At 43.1% G+C, this 20643-nt stretch overlaps 1 protein-coding gene across 2 annotated transcripts in view; it reads right to left on the bottom strand.

The window, feature by feature from the left end:
• RIC8A (RIC8 guanine nucleotide exchange factor A) overlaps nucleotides 1-20643 on the bottom strand; it is a 116293-nt gene that overhangs the window by 50766 nt on the left and 44884 nt on the right. Inside the window, exons 2-3 of one of the 2 annotated variants that reach the window (XM_073602186.1) lie at nucleotides 16581-16628; nucleotides 14029-14046 (exon numbers count right to left, since the gene is read on the bottom strand). In XM_073602186.1, the coding sequence (XP_073458287.1) occupies nucleotides 14029-14046; nucleotides 16581-16628 (66 nt within the window). The remainder of the gene's footprint in view (nucleotides 1-14028; nucleotides 14047-16580; nucleotides 16629-20643) is intronic. The other variant, XM_073602187.1, reaches the window with a different exon arrangement.

Here is a 20643-nt window from a genome sequence, read left to right as displayed (position 1 = left end):
TCAAAAACCTCTCGCAAAAATGTACAGCATGGAAAACTCTCCCCCTCTCTCCGGTGGGGAGGGTAAACTTAATCAAAATGATATACCTACCTACATTTCTGTACTTTTTTCGAAATTCATTCTTGATTCCCCCAGCCTCATTTTTTGCCAAGCTGAAAAGTATAATATCCTCTTTTATCTGGAATGGAAGGTCCCCAAGACTGGCTATCGCTACCCTCCAGCTACGCATCACTCAGGGGGTGTCTATCTTTACCGGACTTCCAAGTCTACTTCTGGGCAGCTGTCCTGGTGACGGTTAGATGGTGGTTCTCTCAACCACGTGACAACCCGGCGGTGACCTTGGAAGCCGCTATCATGGGTTCCTACTCCTCTCTCAGCAATGTGGTGTTCAGAGGGATGAAATCCCACTCTGGCATTACCGAGCTGATGAGCACTACAATAGCAGTTTGGAACAGGGCCAGGAACCGCTTTAACACTCCAGGGATTTTCTCCCTGCACATTCCCCTGTGGGGCAACCCTAGGCTGCCGCACTTGGAGTCGGTTCCAGAACCCCAAATCTGGGCAAGGAAGGGAATTGTTAAGCTAAAACAGATTGTGGTGGGTGGTAAACTAAGAACCTTCTCTGACCTCAAAAATGCTTATTCACTACCAGGTTGGATGCTGTTTAGATACTATTAGCTTTGACATGCTCATAGGAAACAGTTTCCATCTCTCCTTCAGTTAGAGTCAGACCCTGTGGAGAGACTACTTACTGCTAAGATCATAGATAAACCATTATCCTCTATATATTTCCATTTGTCCATACCCCCTACAAAGAAAATAGACATTCCTGATTTGTCAGAGGATGAATGGGAAACATGTGTATCCTCCTTTATTATTAATGTGATTTCGGCTAGAGATCGATTTATGCAGGTCAAGTTCCTCCACAGGGCCTATTACACCCCAAAACATCTGACAATCATGACACCTAGTAACCCGGTGGCCTGCTCCAGGTGTGGTTTAGAGTCCGCCTCCTTTCTTCATATGGTGTGGTCTTGCCCCCGTCTCGGAGACTATTGGACGGAAATAATTAACACTCTTGATCAGGTTACTTCCTTAGATGTGGGGGCTCACCCCAAAGCAATGCTGTTGAACATTTTCAATCCCAATGTAAGGGGCAAATATACCAAACTATTTTTGAGTTATGCTACGTTTTATGCTCGGAAAGAGATATTTCTCCACTGGAAGGATGCATCACCCCCTAGAGTATCTTCATGGCGCCAAGCAATGAATTCTGTACTCCCATTATACAAACACACATCTTAATTGTAATTGCCCCACTAAATTTGACAAGATATGGTCGGGTTGGATAGACGCATGGGGTGCTGATGCTGTAGACGATATCCAAGATGATGCTGAAGTACCAGCTCTATGATTATACACCACGACAGAGCTTTTTTTTTTTAATCAGCACATGTTGTGTTTGCGAAGTTAAGCTAATGAGGTATTTATGGTTCCTTCCTTGTCCCCCCCCCCCCCCCCCCCATCTTTTATCTATCCTTTATCCATCCCCCCCCCCCCATCCCCTCCCACAAGACCCCCTTGGTTGATTTGCTTTAATCTACTTCCTCTACACCAATATTTTGCTGCAATGTCATATAATGCTTTCATACTTCTTTCTATTGTTTATGTGAACAATTAATCACCTACTTTGTGACTACATATGTAATCTTACCATATCTAACTGTGCCTATGCATCGCTTGTACTGTTAAATACCTTGAATCAAAAAATTTTTCTTGTGAAAAAAAAAAAAAAGGTGACGTTAAAAAGGTGGAAAAAGTTCTGAAATGATTTAGCTTTGTCTCATTTTTTTACATCACGGAAACCTGACATTTTAACAGGGGTGTGTAGAATATTTAACACATACATACATACATTCATTTAATATTCTGTTTTTTTTTTTTTGTGCGTCTTTGTTGCAGATAGTATCCCAGAGGCAAAGGTCTTGAAGGACCAGACAGGCAATGAGGGACTAAGTGGGGATGATTTCTATATTGGAGCCACACTAATGGTAAAAATCTGAGGTTCTCCATCCCCGCCCCACCACCAAAAAAAAAAAAAAATTGGCTGGACTTAGAAAAAAAAAAGAAGCATAATGGCACAGAGAAAAATGTGGGGTGGGGGAGTGACCTTCAAGTATACAGAAATGAAGTCAGAAATCCTAACCATATTTGGTTTTGGCAATACCAAAGTGCACTGCTGCTCAAAGCCTGCAATGTGCCCATCTCTGTGGTTTTAGGTGCTGCCCACTGGAGCTTGTCAATACTCCCCACATGGAGTGAACAAACAAGTTGGCCACCCTCCAGAGTAATGACTTGTTAGTTCATCAACAGCCAGGCAACCAGCTTTTCAGAAGGAGAGGTCAGTAATGGCAGCCTACATATTCTTTTAGTACATGTTTTCTTTAACCTGAACACAAACCATTTTAAACTTTGAAAACTCAACAGCCTGACGGAGACCGGGCACCAAAAGGTGACTGCTTTGTTATGAGCTATATAACCCTCTGGGGAGCCAACTATCATTGTCCTATCCTTAGTGGCTGGTAAAGAACTCTCAGCAGATGGTGGGTACACTGGGTGGTATGTTGCATTTCTTGGTCATAAAGTACAAGTCAGGTCCCAGCCATATAGTGAAATTAAATAAAAAGGAGAAAAAAAAAGCACAATAGATTTTTTTTAGAGTGGTCTTGTCACCAAAGGGTCACTTCTAAAACACAAGTTAGCCTATAAAAGCAGCAAGATGATATTTACCTTTCTGGCAGCCCATGTTGACGTGAACCTTCCCATTTACCCAATAATAAAAGAGAACATTACCCCTATAATCAGGCAAGTCAAACTGGTGGTTTTGGACTACTTAAGCCCCAACTCCTTCATCTGCTAAACTTCTTTACATAATTTTGCAGCCTAAAGTACAACTAAAGCTTCTGTATGTATCTACACCGGTGTCAAATCCAGTAACTATGGGGGTTATTTACGAAAGGCAAATCCACTTTGCACTACAAGTGCACTTGGAAGTGCAGTCGCTGTAAATCCAAAGGGAACATGCAAGGAAAAAAAAAAAAAAAAAAAACAGCATTTTAGCTTTCACATGATTGGATGATAAAATCAGCAGAGCTTCCCCTCACTTCAGAACTACCCCTCAGATTTACAGCGACTACACTTCCAAGTGCCCTTGCGGTGCACTTGTAGTGCAAAGTGGATTTGCCTTTCATAAATAACCCCCTATGTAATGCACAAGCCTCGTAAAGTAAAAAAAAAAAAAAATCATTGAGCTTCCCTGACTGAGCCAGATTTTCCTTCATTGGAGGCCCACACGCTCCCCCAACTATACATTGCAGCTCACTTTGGGAGGGTTTCAGCAACAGGGGCAGTGCTGTCAATCCAGAAAGCAGTGGGCAGGGCTAGGTGTGGCCAGGTGCTGATTGATAAGTTGGAGGTCTGTGAATCAGAAATGATAACACTGATAACCACGCTCCCTACAGATCTCCTCCCACTGTAGTGAAAGCAGGCACAGCCTACATGAGAGTGGAAACTCTGCTCAGGATTCAGGAGCAGTGCAGCATCACCACAGGAAGCTGCACTAGATGGACTTCACTGGCAGGCTTAACATGGGACTTTGCAGGGGGGACTAAACAAAAAGTGTAAGTGCAAAAGCACGTGTAATTAGGATTTGCAGCACACATATTTAAACTGGAGGCCATAGTTCTACCTTAAAACAGAGTTCCACCCACTTTTAAATCTGCTCATCATTAGCTTCTGAACTGACCGTAATGACGGCATTGGGCAATGTTTTTTTTTTCTTTGTTTACCTTATTTCCAAAGCGCTCTCTCTCTCTCTTTTCCAGTTTCTCCCCTTTGCGGGGATGTACGTAGTTTCCTGTGGCGCACTGGCTCCTAGGAGATGTGTGTCACGATTCTCAGTAGTCAGTGGGCATCACCACTTCTCAGCATCGCGAGATTTAAAAAAAGGAAATTACTGTGCTGTGACGTGTGTTTAATGCGCAATATCAGGAGGTGCATGCTGGGTAGCCAGCAGCACCATATCCCGGATAAGTATCCTAGTTGGCTTCACATACCCACAAGCAAGATGGAAGCGCGCAACACAGACAAAAAGGTTAGTTTTATGAAAAAAATAAGAAATACAGCGGCTGTTTGACTTAAAAATAGGGATTACAATGAGATTCAATCAAAACAGTTGCCTTATTAAAAAAAAAAAACTCAGCTTTAATATATTGTATTTCTCTGGAATAAAATGTTGTAAGCTGTAATTGTGACGGACATAAGGTGCAACCCTCTGTACACAAAGTGGGCCCTTGAATGTGAATTCTACTCAATTCGGCCCACAGCAGTTGCTCTTTAGCTTAATCCTACAGTGCTGTTTGGTTGTGAGGAAGTTGTCATGTTAGTTGAAAGCTCTTCCTGAAGTCCTAACAGGCTCTTGCTAGACTGTAAAGGAAAGTGCCTAGGCACCGGCCACATATAGTGGCGAAAATAATTATTTAATCCCCTGCAGATTTTGTAAGCTTGCCTAATTACAAAAGAAATTAAAAGGGTCTATAATTGTTATCATATGTGTATTTTAAATGATAGAGACAGAATATTAACCAAAAATCCAGAAAAGAAAAAAAAAAAAAAAAACACACACGATACAAAATGTTATAAATTGAGTTGTAGTTCAGTGAGTAAAGCAAGTATTTGATCCCCTACCAACCAACAATAATTCTGGCTCCCATAGCTACAGTATGTGATCATGTGGTACACAGATTGGTCCTGTCAAATTAAGAAGGTGCTCCTAATGACAACGCTTTATGTGTTAAGATTTCGCCTCATGGTGCAAGGATGATCATGAGAAAAATGAGGGATCAGCCCAGAACTACATGGGAGGAGCTTGTGAATGATCTCAAGGCAGTTGGGACCACTGTCCCCAAACAAACCATTGGTAACACAATAGGCCACCATGGATTGAAATCCTGCAGCGCCCGCAAGGTCCCCCTTCTCAAGAAGGCACATGTACAGGCCCGTCTGAAGTTTGCCAATGAACATCTAAATGATTCAGAGAAGGATCGGGAGAAAGTGCTGTGGTCAGAGGAGACCAAAATTTAGCTCTTTGTCATTAACTCGACTCGCTATGTTTGGAGGAAACAAAAATGATGACCCTAAGAACACTATCCCTACAGTCAGGCACAGAGGTGGAAACATTATGCTTTGGAACTCTTTCTCTGCTAAAGGTACAGGCCCGACTTTGCACAAAGCAAAGCATAAAGACATAGATGAGCAAGTTTGGGGTGGAGGAACTTGACTGGCCTGCACAGATTCCTGACCTCAACCCGACAGAACACCTTTGGGATAAATTGGGTCAATGTTATGCTGGAAGACCCATCCATGACCCATCTGCAGTGTTCTGGATGAGGAAAGAAGGTTCTCATCAAAGATTTTAAAAATACATGTCCCTGTTCATTGGCCCCTCAATGAAGCAAAGTCAGCAGAGTCCTGACTTTAACCCGATAAAACACCTTTGGGATGACTTAGAGCGGAGACTGCGAGCCAGGCCTTCTCGTCTACATCAGTGTCTGACCTCACATATGTGCTTCTGGAAGAATGTTCAAACATTCTCATAGACACACTCCTAAACCTTGTGGGCAGCCTTCTCAGAAGAGTTGAAGCTGTTATAGCTGCAAAGGGTGGGCCAACTCAATAGTGAATCCTACGGACGAAGATTGGGATGCCATTAAAGTTCATGTACGTGTAAAGGCAGGAGTCCCAATATAGTGTGTGTATGTATCAGAGGTGGGGGACTCGAGTCACATGACTTGACTCAAGTCAGACTCGAGTCACCTGTTTGAGAACTTGCGACTTGCTTGACAAAATTAAATAAAATGACTCGACTTGACTTTGACTTGTCACTAATGACTTGCGACTTGACTTTGACTTGGGCTATTTGACTTGCAATGACTTGGCACCACCAGTGCTGTGTCTTGGCCTAGGCAAAAACCGCCCCCCCCCACAAAAGAAAGCTCCCCCCCAAGTCCCGGCTTCGGGGTAGATCAGTATTTTGACTTAATTTGTGACTTGACTTGCTTGACTTCTAGCAGGGACTCGACTTGACTTGCTTGCTTTTCGCCACAGTAACTTGGGACTTGCTTGTGACTTGAAGGTTAAGACTTGAGACTTGCTTGTGACTTGCACATGTGTGACTTACTCCCATCACTGGTATGTATATATATCTCCCATGAATAAGTCGAAATGACGAAACATGTTGGGGCGTGGCTGTACGGCAACCATCTGCGACGCGTGACGTCCTACCGGATGTGACGTATCGATACTGACGAATGAGTGAGTGTTGGTGAGATATAGAGACTGCATCGTGGGTCCGCTGTGACCACAATACACCGCTACAATTGCTTAACAGGCCTTTGCCTTTGATGCTTTTTTGTGACTAAATTGATGTGAGTTTAATGGTTGAAGGTTTCGTTTTACACAATAAATGATTTTACGTTATTACACTGTTGCAAGTACTTTTTTTCATATACATGTGGAGTAATCCTCTTCTGTTGTGCACGGTCAGATATCGGAAGCACTATTAACCCTGGTGGGTTTAAAAGTTCTGATGCCGAGCATGAGAGTGCAAGGCATGTATATTTGGTGAGTGAGTTTCTTAAGGGAGTGGATTCACTGTCACATACGGTGTGGCGGAAGGAAGTTCGTTTTGAATATTAATCATAGAAGAATTATCACTGAGTTAATCACTTGAAGATTATCACTTTTATGGACTTTAACTGAGAACTTTTTTTCACTTTGTCTTTTTTATATATTTTTACTGGATTATTTTTCACAGTTTATGTTGTTATCACTATCACATGGTGTCACGTTAATTGTTTTAGCATTTGCTTCACGGTAATATTGCGATATTAACGCCACTATTTGTTCATTTTTATTATTAATTATATATATATATCTATATAGATATATATCTAGAGATATCTAGAGATATATATATATATATATAGAGATATATATATATATATATATATATATATATATATATATATATATATATATATATATATATATATATATATATATATATATATATATATATATATATATATATATATATACACACATACACATACACATACCCTCACATCACTATGACCTACGTTCCTCAGATCATAAAGAGAAGAGAAAAAGACAAAGATAAAAGAAAATGAAAAAATGAAACTTTCTTAGCAGCAGCAGCCTGAGCTTTTGGCTCTGAATTTGTTAAAATCTTTATCTGATGCACACCTCATGTTCCCAGAGGTTTACAAAGCCAACCTGCTGGATCTCTGGGATTTGAGTGATGGAGCTGCTTTGTGATCACTGAGGACTTGCCACAAACAACCCTGTCCTTACATAACACTATGATGTATCGGAGCACTCAAAAACTGTGCAAAAGTGTTCCATCATATCCAAAGCGTCTTAAATTTTTCTTAACCTGAAATGACATTCCCAAATGAATGGCAAAAGCCAGCAGATTAATTTTCTAATTGCCAAATCATGCAGCGTGTAATCAAAACAAAAGCGAACACATTACTTTACTTTGGTTTCTTTCAGAATCCGGGAAATCATTTTTCAATTTAGCTTTTGTGATTATCTCAATTATATGTACTGGGCTGGCACTAGGCAGCTGATAATTGAAGTCAGGCTTGGTGTGGGAGCGCCTGTGTCTAATGAAAGGAAAGTGGAGGTGTGTAGGTGGGTTTGCTGAAGGGAGACAGTTCACATCCCCATGAAGCCATGTTTCCTAGGACATGGAGGTGGAACCTTGCCTGCAGATTTGCAGGTTCCCTCCTACGATATATACCCATAAAAAGAGCACTAGTGGTTGGGTTACAAGGCTGCACAGCCTTGGTATCCATGCAGTTGCAGACACTTGGCTATTAAACGGTTGTCTAAGGCACTTGTTGGTTTGCCCATTTAAAGGTGTCCTTTGGTACCCCGATTTGCCGCTCCCACTGGGAAAACATCATCCTCAACCACCTACTATTTGTGTTCTGGGAATCTTCCAAAATCCTCTAAAAGTATAAAATGCCTTTATGCTTTCATCTGCTGAATATTGCCATGCGATTTTAGCCTTCCGTCTGAGGCGTGAGGGACCATCTATCCGAATAATGCTGTGCAACACTGTCTAGGAATATATGTCTTAATGTTACCAGCATGCTTCCATCTAACCCCTGAAGAAGGAAATTAATACAGAGTCTATTTAGCCTTTGGGCTTTTCTCTGTTTCCGAAACATGTTGGGACTTGTTGTGACCACCATATTCAATCGACTTCCAGTCTAGTAATGTTGTGTGCTCTCAACATTCAATTTGCTGCTGATTTCTATTGTACATGTATTTCAATTTCATGATTTTAGATGTTTATTGTATATTCTATTCTATTTTGTATATATTTATCCAATAACATTTTTTTTTTATATACATCTTCTATGATTCTATTGCCAATATCCTGTCCACCCTTTTACCCACACCATCCCCTTGGGGCACCCCCTTCCTTTTTCGGGTCACAAGAGTATATGCATATTCTTGTATAGTATACTTTACAAATCTTTTGAATTATTAGGTAAAACAATTTCTATAGATCTATTTCAACTTTTTATTTGGCCGTTTGTCTAGAGCTGTCCTATCATTTGGCATAGGCGTTTCCTTTTCATTTATGCTAAATTGTCAGTAACCACTTCCCGAACAACAAACATAGCCGTACGTCGCCAGACTTCAAGTGGTTATACCAGGATGATGCTTTTTTTTTTTTTTTTTTTTTAAAGAGATGGCGGTCAGCTCTTTCTTGTAAACGCAATCACAGCGGCTAACTAGACACTGGATTGCCTTTACAAGCAGCGGGAGGGGGATGTTCCCTCTCACCACCACCACCTTCTGTGGCTTTCTTGGGCTCTCCCATCCCACTGCCGGCTGATCAGAGAGCTGAACAAAGACCAGATCGGCTTTGTTCAGCACTCGGCTATGACCTGCAATCACTTCCAGTTTATCCGGAATCAAAAGCTCCATAAAGCATATCTGTCACATGCCTATTGACGTCACAAGGGATGTTTACATTTCTTGTGACAGCAATATTTTTTTTTTTTTTTTAAAGCGACAGTGTAAAAATAAATAAAAACATTTTTAAGTGCTCCCGTGTAAAGGCGAACACACAAATCGATCCCGCATGCACACAAACAGCGATCGTCCCACACATGTGAGGTATCACTGCGAACGTCAGATCACAGCAGTAATTCTAGCATCAGACTTCCTGTGTAAATCTAAAGTGGTAACCTGTAAAGGCATTTAAAACATCACCTATGAATAGTAACATTTACGCCGTTTGTCACTGTTGCACAAGTGCACGCATTTTTTAAGCATGACATATTTGGTATCTATTTACTTAGGGTAACATCTTTTATATTTTACCAAAAATGGGTTATGTGTTGTGTTTGTTGCAATATATTTCAAAGAAGTTATTTTCTCCCAAAAAATTGCGCTTGAAAAAAACATTAAAAAAAAAATTGCAAAACCCACCATTTTATTCTCTAGGGCCTCATCGTTAAAATATATAATATTGGGGAGGGGTTCTAAGATTTTTCTAGCAAACAATACTGATTGTTACATGTAAACAAAAAGTGCCAGAAAAGGCTTGGCTTCATTAAAAGCAGTATGCCCAATGAATACACAAAGTGGTTAGAAGGATCATTTTTACATTTGGCTCGAGTACTCCAAATATCAGCTGGCCTAAAGCGAGTCTTTGATTTGTCCATGCAGGTCAAAGAGACAGGTTCCTTTTTAATGCAGACCTCCACAGACTCCGGTACTTTTTTTGCATTTGCTCTCCCATTGCTTTAGTTGTCCAGAGTGAAAGGAAAGCCCTACGAGTCACTGACTGGCCCAGAACTGTCAAATGGGCAAGTCACTGGGCTCTCCAGTACCTGCAAGTACTTTGTATTCCCTTTCGGCCCCCTGGTGCTGAAAGGGGCCAAAGAAGGGCAAGTATATCCTGGGTTATACATGGAGGATTTAAAAAACAAAACACAAAACCGGAGTTAGACTTACAATTAACTCTTTTTCCATTAGTCTTCCAGGGCAACCCATGAGATATAGGCACCTCCTTCAACAGGAAAAGGAAATGCATCACCAAGTACACTTTAAAAGGAAGTCCCTCTGCTATTTTAAACAAGAACTGAAGAACAAAACATCATAAAACAAGGGAATCTGGCTGTCCTGGAAGACTCATGGAAACAGCTACCAGTAAGTCTAACTGATGGTTTTCCCAAATCGTCTTCCAGGACAGCCCCTAGAGATAAGAACTTAACTAGATCGGTGAGGGTCATTAAAAGCCCAAAGGCCTTTACCACCCTCGGGATTACCATAAACTTCATAGATATGGTGGACCTAGTTATACTAAATTCTCAATAGAGAGACCCTGGTCAATTAAGGACAGATGAATGCCCCTAAAGTCTGTGTGGCAAAAGAAACAGGGCAATTGAAGAACACTGTAGGTGTAGACTTGACGGCAAAGTGGAAAAAGACTAGCCCCGATAGACCCTACGTGGAATGACTAGGTCTGAACTTATGGTGGAGATATAAAAACACCACCTTAGGTAGAATATAAGCACATAAGGATCTGCTACAAAAGCATACATCTAGTGATTTTCCACCGCCTACGGCCTTGTAATTTGAATGTGACAAAGCCCAATAACTAGCTATACACAACAACTTTGTTAGATGGGAATAGAAGGTTCTGTGAGACAGGTGGAAATTAAACTTCTGTCAGCTGAGTTGTGTTAACACAGACTGCAGATTGTACTGTGTGTAGGAAGGCAAGCCAAACACCTGTGAGGCAGCCACACCCAGTTAACAGATAATAGAAAAATTAAGTTTAATTAATGTGATCTGTTAGCCTAGAGTGCATTGAAAAAAAAAGTTTCCTCTCTTAAAGGGGTTGTAAACCCTCACGTTTTTTTCACCTTAATGCATTAAGGTGAAAAACCTTTTGTACTGCAGCACCCCCCCCCCCCCCCCCCCCTTCTTACCTGAGCCCGATCATTCCAGCGATGGGGACGAGAACAACACTTCCAGCCGCTGTCGCTGGTCCTCATTGGATAGATTGATAGAAGCAGAAGCTATTGTCTCCCAGCTGTCAATCAAATCCAGTGACACAGGAGTCGGCGGGTTGAACCGAGTCCTGCTGTCTGTGTCAATGGACGCAGCAGCAGGACTCAGGAGAGCGCCTGCACAAGTGCCCCCATGGAAAGCAGCTCTCCGTGGGGGCACTCGGGAAGAGGAGGAGCGCCGTGGAGATACCCCAAAAAAGGAGGATCAGGGCCACTCTGAAAAACCCTTGCACAGAGAAGGCAAGTATAACAGGTCTGCTATTAAAAAAAAAAAAAAAAAAAAAAAAAGCTTTACAATCACTTTAAGCTCTAAACACATGCTAGCATGCAAACAGACTGGTGACTAGTATAACTAGCATGCAGAGCAGACACTTTCCCCTGAATGCCCAGCCTACTAGATAGGCCCTAAGAAGGACATCCACATCTTCTAGTGACAATAACCCTTGAAGATTCAATCTACTGTGCTCCCTCACTGCCAGGGAATTAGCAACTATACTCACAGAAAGGATCATCCTCGCCTTAAAGTAGAGGAAAATTCCCTTTTGTTGGTCCTACTACATGAAAAGGAGTAGTGGGGTCAGTAAATCAACAAAGATCCACCTTCTGAGGAATCCCTACAGCCAAGAGCACAGGAGTAGGGGATCTTGGCACTGGTCAGGTTGGGAAGGGGCCTCATATCTACCTCCAACTCCCATCAGAAGTCCTTCCAGTTGGGGAGTGGGCATCCACCCATGTCCAGATTAGCCCAGGGACAGAAAGGGGGGGTGTCCCTACGCCAAACTGCTTTAGGCCCCACCTGCACTGTGGTCAATAGGGAGAGCCCAACAGTGCCCTGTCACATTAATCCCAACACACATAGGCCCCAGGTGACATATTACAGGCTAGGTGAAAACCTAGGAGCAAACAAAAGTGAAAGTAGGTAGATACAGCAACCTCCATCTTACCTGTGTCCTGCTGGTGTCAAGGGCGCCTGTATCCGCCTAAGCTGTAGTCTGCACTGAGGAATCCAAAATGCAGTATTAGCTCCTCCACCTGTAGCATCCTGACAGCCCATGCTTGAAGGAAATGCTATTAAAAAGGCACCAGTCAGCCCTTCCCCTGTGCAGACTTTTTAACCAGAGCCTCCGGTGCCTGGAAATTACTTTTCCCCTACTGGAATTAATGCCCCTGCATCATCTGGTCAAACAGGAACACAGACAAGCCACAAACCCAACACAGCTACTGCGTGAGTCCCCACACAAAAGTGCCCAACAGTGCATGTACCCAGACACCTTGACCGTGAACTCATGCTGCCTGTGCCAGTCCCTGTCAAGGGGGTACGCAGCTTCCAGACATGGCCTTCCCTAGGCATAGAAGGAGAAAGGGAACCAAGTTACCCTTTTCCGTATTGAGGATAGGTCCTGGAGGGCAATCTTGCAAAAAGTCCTACTAGCTGCTCCCAGTGGAGCCAGGTAGGTAAAAGGTGTAGGGGGAATAAAAGGATAGTCAGAAAAAACAGAGGCCTCCCTCATCCGGGATCCAGGTGATGCATCTCTTCTGGCCGGAGGAAACACAAAAAACTGGCCAGTCCAGCAGAGGGACTTCCTTTTAAAATGTACTTGGTGAGGAGTTTCCTGTTCCTGTTAAAGGAGGTACCCATCTCTCATGGGCTGTCCCAGAAGACGATTTCGGAAAAACTGTTGTTACAATAAACCTGTACTGAAAGGAAGGTGAAGGCTGCAATCGCCGGTAGGTTTCTGAAATTGCTAGTTGCCTGGATGTCTCAGACTTCAATACTTAATTTACTAAAGGCAAATCGGCTATGCACTTTGCAAAGTGCAGTTGCTCCGTGGCTTAGTAAATGAGCAAAAGCTCTGCTGACTTCTATCATCCAACCACGTGCAAGCAAAAATCCTGTATTTTTCAGTTTCCTTGCATGTGATTGGGTATGCTTTGCAAAGTGAAGCTTTACCTCATTCACTAAATCTCTGGAGCCACTGCACTACAGTCCATTTGCCATAGTAAATCAGCCCTTTTAAGTCACCCTGCTGGGACAGGCATACGGACCAGCACAGTGTTGGTGCTCCTAATCTGCATATCTGTTCAGCTCAGTGCCCAGGAAAGCAGTGAACCCATTGTTTAAGCCAGGCAACTAGCACTTCAAGAAGGAGTCAGCAAAGGAGGCCACCATAAGTCCTCAAAACAGGCTTCCTTTAACATTTCAAAGCAAGCAGAAATTATTAAATATTTCCTGCTGCCTAGAGGTTAACAAGGTACTCCATAATATTACCAACCCAGTAGGGAGGGGCGGTGGAAGACAGGACAATGTTCAGCTTCCTAGACAAAGCCTTGGTTTGTGTAACAGGTTTGCTCCAGTTTTTCTTACGAAGTGCACAACTCTTGGTATCCATATTTTATCCACTTTGCAGCAGTCACAGTTCATCATTTCTATGAATTTCTAACAATGGACAGACATTCATGTTTGATCAATTCACAAGATCTGATGTAGCAAACAGGATAGTTCCGATATAGATGGAATGTTGATGTTCAAGTAAAACCGGAGGAGTGGGTGTAGGAAGAAGAATATCACTGGAAGATGCTGCACCAGCCTTTAGTGCAGGTGGGAACAATATGGATGGAGGCAAGCAAACCTACATGATCATTTGATCCACCCAAAGTGGTCAATGGTAGTCATGTGTGTGGCCACAGATATGATATAATCACCCAATCCCATCAAATAACATTTGACAATCATCATCTCTTGACTATTGGTTGCTTTATACAGCTTAAAGCTACAGTAAAAGTCTCAGCATAGCACTAAGGAAGGTTGCAATCTACATCTACAGACTTCATGGCTTTTCATTACCTCTTCCAGTTCCTGGCGCTGCAAGTCAATGAGTAGAAAACCATGTGCAGTGAAAGGACAGTTTAGAAAGTTTTAATAGGGAATTTTAAAGATTTAATGACAGAAAGGGACATAAACTCCTACAGTTTCACACAGTATGTATAAGTATTTTACACTTATTCTACTTACAAATGATGAAGTGGAAACCTTATACTTGACTAAATGGAACAAGAAAATTATTCTAAAGTAAGCATACAAAAGATCACACAGCAGTCATGAACATACATGGTGGATTGATGGCTGGAAGAACCCATAGTTGGGTCAAGGAATGAGATTATAATTGAAGTGTAAGAGTTAACTTCCCATACTGGGGTACCTATGGTATTGACTATTAATACAACAAGCAATGTGCAGAGCGCAGTGGACAAGAGCAACAAGAATCTGTTGCTCATTTGCCCTCGATGGACTGAAATCTTATCAGCTGCATTGGGCTTTGTCACTTTGTACTCTCTTTATAAAGTCTTTAAGAACATCTGGTCATGGGGTCTGCCATTCAGGCTTCCTTTTGAAAATGGTGAAACTGCTTTTTGCATTAGGCAACACAAACAGCTTCAGGGGTAACTCCAGGAATTTTACATTTTGCAGCCTTATGCGGGTCAAGTCCAACCTGATGTATGCCACTTCTCTTTATTTACATTTTAACTGAGGAATGTAGTTGCATGGTGGAGGACTGGGAGGAGGAATATCCATGGTGACCCCGGAAGGCTTCACCTCCATCAATATCGTAAGTGACTCCTGCATCAATTCTCTCTACAATCTTTTAGCTCCCTAATGTGGTCAGTACACTTCATGCTGCTCACTGCTCCTCCCCTTACTGTGCCCCCCTATACTGCCAGTGCTCACTGCTCCCCCCAAACCACTCCACTGCTCTCTGCCCACTGTATACTGCCATCCCCATATACTGAACACTGCTCCCCCCCCACTGTATACTGCCATCCCCATATACTGCTCACCCCCCCCACTGTATACTGCCATCCCTATATACTGAACACTGCCCCCCCCCCACTGTATACTGCCGTCCCCACATACTCCCCCCCCCCCCCCCAACTATATACTGCCATCCCCATATACTGCTCACTGCCCCCCATATACTGCTCACTGCTCCCCCCACTGTATACTGCCATCCCCATATACTGCTCACTGCTCCCCCCACTGTATACTGCCATCCCCATATACTGCTCACTGCTACCCCCCACTGTATACTGTCATCCTCATATACTGCTCCCCCCCACTGTATACTGCCACCCCCATATACTGCTCACTGCTCCCCCCCCCCACTGTATACTGCCACCCCCATATACTGCTCACTGCCCCCCCCCACTGTATACTGACATCCCCATATACTGCTCACTGCTCCCCCCCTGTACACTGCCATCCCCATATACTCCTCACTCCTCCCCCCCTGCACACTGCCATCCCCATATACTGCTCACTGCTCCCCCCCACTGTATACTGCTCACTGCTCCCCCCCCACTGTATACTGCCATCCCCATATACTGCTCACTGCTCCCCCCACTGTATACCACCATCCCCATATACTGCTCACTGCTCCCCCCACTGTATACCACCATCCCCATATACTGCTCCCCCCCCCACTGTATACCGCCATCCCCATATACTGCTCCCTCCCCCCCACTGTATACTGCCACCTCCATATACTGCTCACTGCTCCCCCCCCCCCACTGTATACTGCCATCCGCATATACTGCTCACTGCTCCCCCCCCACTGTATACTGCCCACTATTCGCCCCTGTATTCTGCCCACTGCTCTGCTCCCCCCTGTATACTGCTCACTGCTCCACCCCCCCACTGTATACTGCTCACTGCTCTTTCCCCGTATACTGCTCTTTCCCCGCATACTGCTCACTGCTCCCCCCCGTATACTGCTCCGCCCCACTGTATACTGCCATCCGCATATACTGCTCACTGCTCCCCCCCCCACTGTATACTGCCCACTGCTCCCCCCCCCCCCCCACTGTACACTGCCCACTGCCATCCCCATATACTGCTCACTGTTCTCCCCTGTATACTGCCCACTGCTCTGCTCCCCCCTGTATACTGCTCTCCCCCCGTACACTGCTCTCCCCCCACTGTATACTGATCTCCCTCGTATACTGCTCTCCCCTGTGGAGGGAGCGCCACCACCCTGAAATGAGTTTGTGCAGGTCGAGAGGTCTGAAAATGTAAATGGTAAATAAAATAGATAAGTCCATGAGGTGGCATACACCTAGTTGGATTTTACCCCTTGTACCCCCATGAGCTTTTTAAAATTGCTGCAATTTCTGGCATTCTACAGTAATGTGCACTTAAAATGTTGAATTTCCCTCACTGTCCCTCTCAGTGACAAAGGTCACCGTTACATAGAGGGGGTAAATGTCCCCAATGGGGACCCAGACAACAATAAAAACTTGACAGAGTTTTGTGTACAAATCCACATTAACTCAGGAAGTCGAACGTGATGTTTTGAATCCTGATGAAGTGATCAATATATAACATATACACACTATACTCACTTTACGTTGCTCTCTTTGCTCTGCATTGAAGAAGAAACACTGGGAATTCTGCAAGAGAACATAATTCAGTATTAATCCAAGATTTATTTGGGATTAAGCTGTCTAGAATTGTAAAAATCCTCTGAAGTAAATATACATGTGCAGGGACACATATCACTCGCTTCTAAAACACATTTAGGTTGCTTTCCTCAAGCTTTTCCCTTCCCTTCCACGATCCAAAAACAGGCCAAGTGTCTTTCCCTCAATCTGACCCTAGTGTGTGAACCAGTGTGCATTAAATGATGCAGAACTGTGTGATCATTCAGAAACAGGGGCTGGGACAATGCTACAGAACATGCTGGCAATACAAAAGTAGTATTTGATAAATTAGAATTCCAGTCACAAAATGTACTCTTTAAAATGGCAGGGAAGGGGTTAACACTAGGGGGCGATCAAGGGGTTAACTGTGTTCCCTTGTGTGTGTTCTAACTGTAGGGGGGGGGGACTGACTATAGGAGATGACAGATTGTTGTTCCTAGCTATTAGGAACTCACGATCTGCATCTCCTCTCCTCACAGAACAGGGATTTGTGCGTTTACACACACGTCCCTGCTCTGCCTCTCATGCCCGCCATCTTGCATGGCCGGCAGTCATCGTGACCGCCGGTTACGAGCTTTGGCACCCCGCAGTGCGGTGGCGTGCACCGCCTTCTATCCCGATTAAAGGAGCCGACATACAGCTACTACGGTTCATGGGATCGTGCCGACCTGATGCAGTATAATGATGGCGGCTGGTCGGCAAGTGGTTAAGAGATCACACAATATAAATAAACAACTTCCCAGTCACTTGACTGCTTTGTTTTCTGCTGTGTGCTTCATATAAAGTCCCACTTCTCGCTCTCTTCCTTCTTAAAAATCAATCACCGGGATCAAGGCAGATACCCCTTTGGTTCTTGCTTCATACAAAGTCCCAAAACCCCTTTTTCCTTTTCAATAATCCATTCATCCCTATGGACAAGCAAGTGTAAACAGACTTATGTCCCTTTACACCCACCTACCTCTTGACTGCAAAAAAAAAAAAAAAAAAAAAACAAACAAACACACGGAAGGGGACCCATCCTCTCCCATTTAGATGGATCAGATCAGAGGGTAGTTGGGTGTAAACAAACAGACCAGTTTACTCTTGGACCGCCCATAGAGCAGAGCAGGCTCTGTCCAGATCTGCTCTGCAGATACTGACCTGACGCAGATGTATGATCTGCCTACTCTGCTCCTATCAACAGGGAGATCTGTGAGCTGATCCCCCAGAACAGCATTTGCCCCATGTGAAAGGGGCTTTACCTGTGTAAGGAATATCTGTAAACGTGTCCGTATCCGTTTTCAGCCCGCTCCGGTCCAGTAACCTCACATGATGGACCCCCCTGTCAGCCAGCTGCAGGGGAGAGGAGGGAATGCTGATATCGGCTAGGCCATAAAAGCCAATGGGTAATGTCACCACTCCCAGGCATTTACCAGCTGTTGTCGAGCAATCTCCCAATCTCTCTTGCAGCCGGTGCAGGAGATCACGTGACCAGTTAGTCACATAAGGTGTTAGAAGGGGGAAGGGAGCATTTTTAAGAGTAGTTAGGTTTTGCTTGAAATTACACTACAAAAGTGTATTTTCATGCTTTTGACTCCTCATCTGCAATTTCAGTGCTTCAGATGAATTTCTCCATAATGCCTACAGCGACAAAGGTGAATCAGGGCTGGATTTTCAAGTGCTTTTATTGCTTGTCCAGAATATGTAAATGCTTTAACGTGCATGGTCTGGGAACAGGTTTCCGCTTATCGTTTTTTTTTTTTCTTTTTTTTTACAATTACAGAACACATACAGGATAAGAAAAGCAATACACCATTTAGATAGCATATCAACGTCAAACAGAATACAAGAGGGTCAATTTAAGAAGATTACAATTAATCACTCTTTAAAATATCACTAGCTTCAGGCTGATGATAATTGCAGATTTCAATTGGCAGTCAACTGAGGAAAGTAGGAAATGAAGATGAAAAGACTTGATGTGATGAAATTCATTTTACAAGATATAATATTAAAGCTTTCAACAGTCATATGCCCATTCCAGGCAACAAAAGTGCAATTTTTTGAAAAAAATAAAATAAATAAATAAAAATTATCATTGACATATAACTGACATATCAGCATGAAGGTCGCACCACTTCCTTAAACTAAATCTCTCTAAAACTGAGCTATTAATATTCCCCCCGCCCGTGCCCCCCTCCATGACTTTTCCATCAAAATCAACTATGCAACCATCAGGCCCTCCTCTCACGCCAAGGTACTAAGTGTAATCCTAGACTCTGATTTCAGCCTCAAGTCCAATCGTTGTCAAAAGTTTGTAGAATTCACCTCCGTAACATCTAAAACTCACCCCTTTTTAACAAATGAAACCACCAAGCTCCTCATTAACTCCCTTGTTATCTCTTGCCTTGACTACTGCAGCTCCCTTCTCATTGGCCTACCTCTCCATAGGCTATCCCCTCTCCAGGCTATCATGAATACTGCTGTCACCTTACCAACCGCTTAGTGTCTGCCAACCCTCTCCTCCAATCCCTACACTGGCTCCCAATCACCCAGCGAATTAAATTCAAAATACTAACCACAACATACAAAGCTCTGCCCCGAGCTACATCACCAATCTTATCTCCAAATATCACCCAAATCGTCCCCTCCGCTCTTCTCAAGACCTCCTACTCTCAAGCTCTCTCGTCTCCTCCTCCCATGCTCGTCTCCAGGATTTCTCCAGAGCCTCGCCTATCCTCTGGAACTCGCTACCTCCACCTGTCCGGCTATCCCCTACACTTGCTACCTTCAGGCGATCCCTGAAAACTCAACTCTTCAGGGAAGCCTATGTCTCCAACTAATCTCTTTTACCACTTCCATCAGCTCATTCCCCACAGTTACAACCTTTTGTACCACCTGCCCCACCCTATTAGATTGTAAGCTCTTCTTAATCCTCTTGTATTTTATTGTATTATAATTGTATTGTCTCCTTTTTATATTGTAAAGTGCTGCGTAAACTGTTAGCGCTATATAAAATCTGTATAATAATAATAATAATAATGAAATAAAACAACGAATAAAGCAGCTCATCCATGCTCAAATTCAATTTAATGCTTAAAATACTATAATCATACACAAAATAACACATGAACAGCCGCTTTTACCAGCGTAAAAAGTCTATGTATGCATAGACACAGGCTAAAGCCTGATACACACGATGAGATTATTGGATAAATAATTGTCAGTTTTTGGGTTTTTTTACATGCTAGTCTCATTTTCATACTACAGAACAGAAATTCGGAAGTGATGTAATGTTTTGTATTGTATTTTCTTATGAAAACTGCACTGATTAAAACAAAAATCATACGATCTGGTATCGTACAAGAAAAATATCCGTGTTTGTACCATCGGATAATTTCGCACGTCCCGTCTCCCAATTGGCTCAAAAGCTGTGTACTAACGATCAGATTATTGTAGGATTGCTTCGAAAGTGGTATTTTTCGTATGATTTTCTGATTGTGTGTACTAGGCTTAACAAGCAGGGGCTAGAGGTAGGAAGAAAAAAAAAGCCAGACGCCCCTAGGAGTAGCTCAAAAATCATCAAGTGTGCATGAGGCCTTTCCTAGTATAATGCGTTTTGCTATATATGTACAGTATATGTATAGTATATCTGCTGGAACACTTTCTGCCCAACATTAGGAGGTTAAACTGAACTTGAGGCCATAGGATTAGTGGCTGTGTCCATTCCCATAAAAAACATGGGATACATGCTCCAACTGCATAAACAAGCACTCATTCACACTGTACGAGCCACAGCGCCTGTGTGAATGAGGCCAAATTCATACAAATGTAGATCTGTGAATGGAACTTCCTGCTATAGTTGCAATAGAGTATGTTTTATACTCGTTACCATTCATCCCTTTGTGTAAACGCTAATCAAAGTGAATGTCAATTTATGAACATTATTGCACAGCATATTGATCCTTAAAATAATACTAGTTATGAAGTATTACTTTGTACATGTGTT

The sequence above is a fragment of the Aquarana catesbeiana genome, linkage group LG10 (assembly GCF_042186555.1).
Source record: "Aquarana catesbeiana isolate 2022-GZ linkage group LG10, ASM4218655v1, whole genome shotgun sequence".
Lineage (NCBI taxonomy): Eukaryota > Metazoa > Chordata > Amphibia > Anura > Ranidae > Aquarana > Aquarana catesbeiana.
This window is presented reverse-complemented; position numbering and strand designations above follow the sequence as displayed.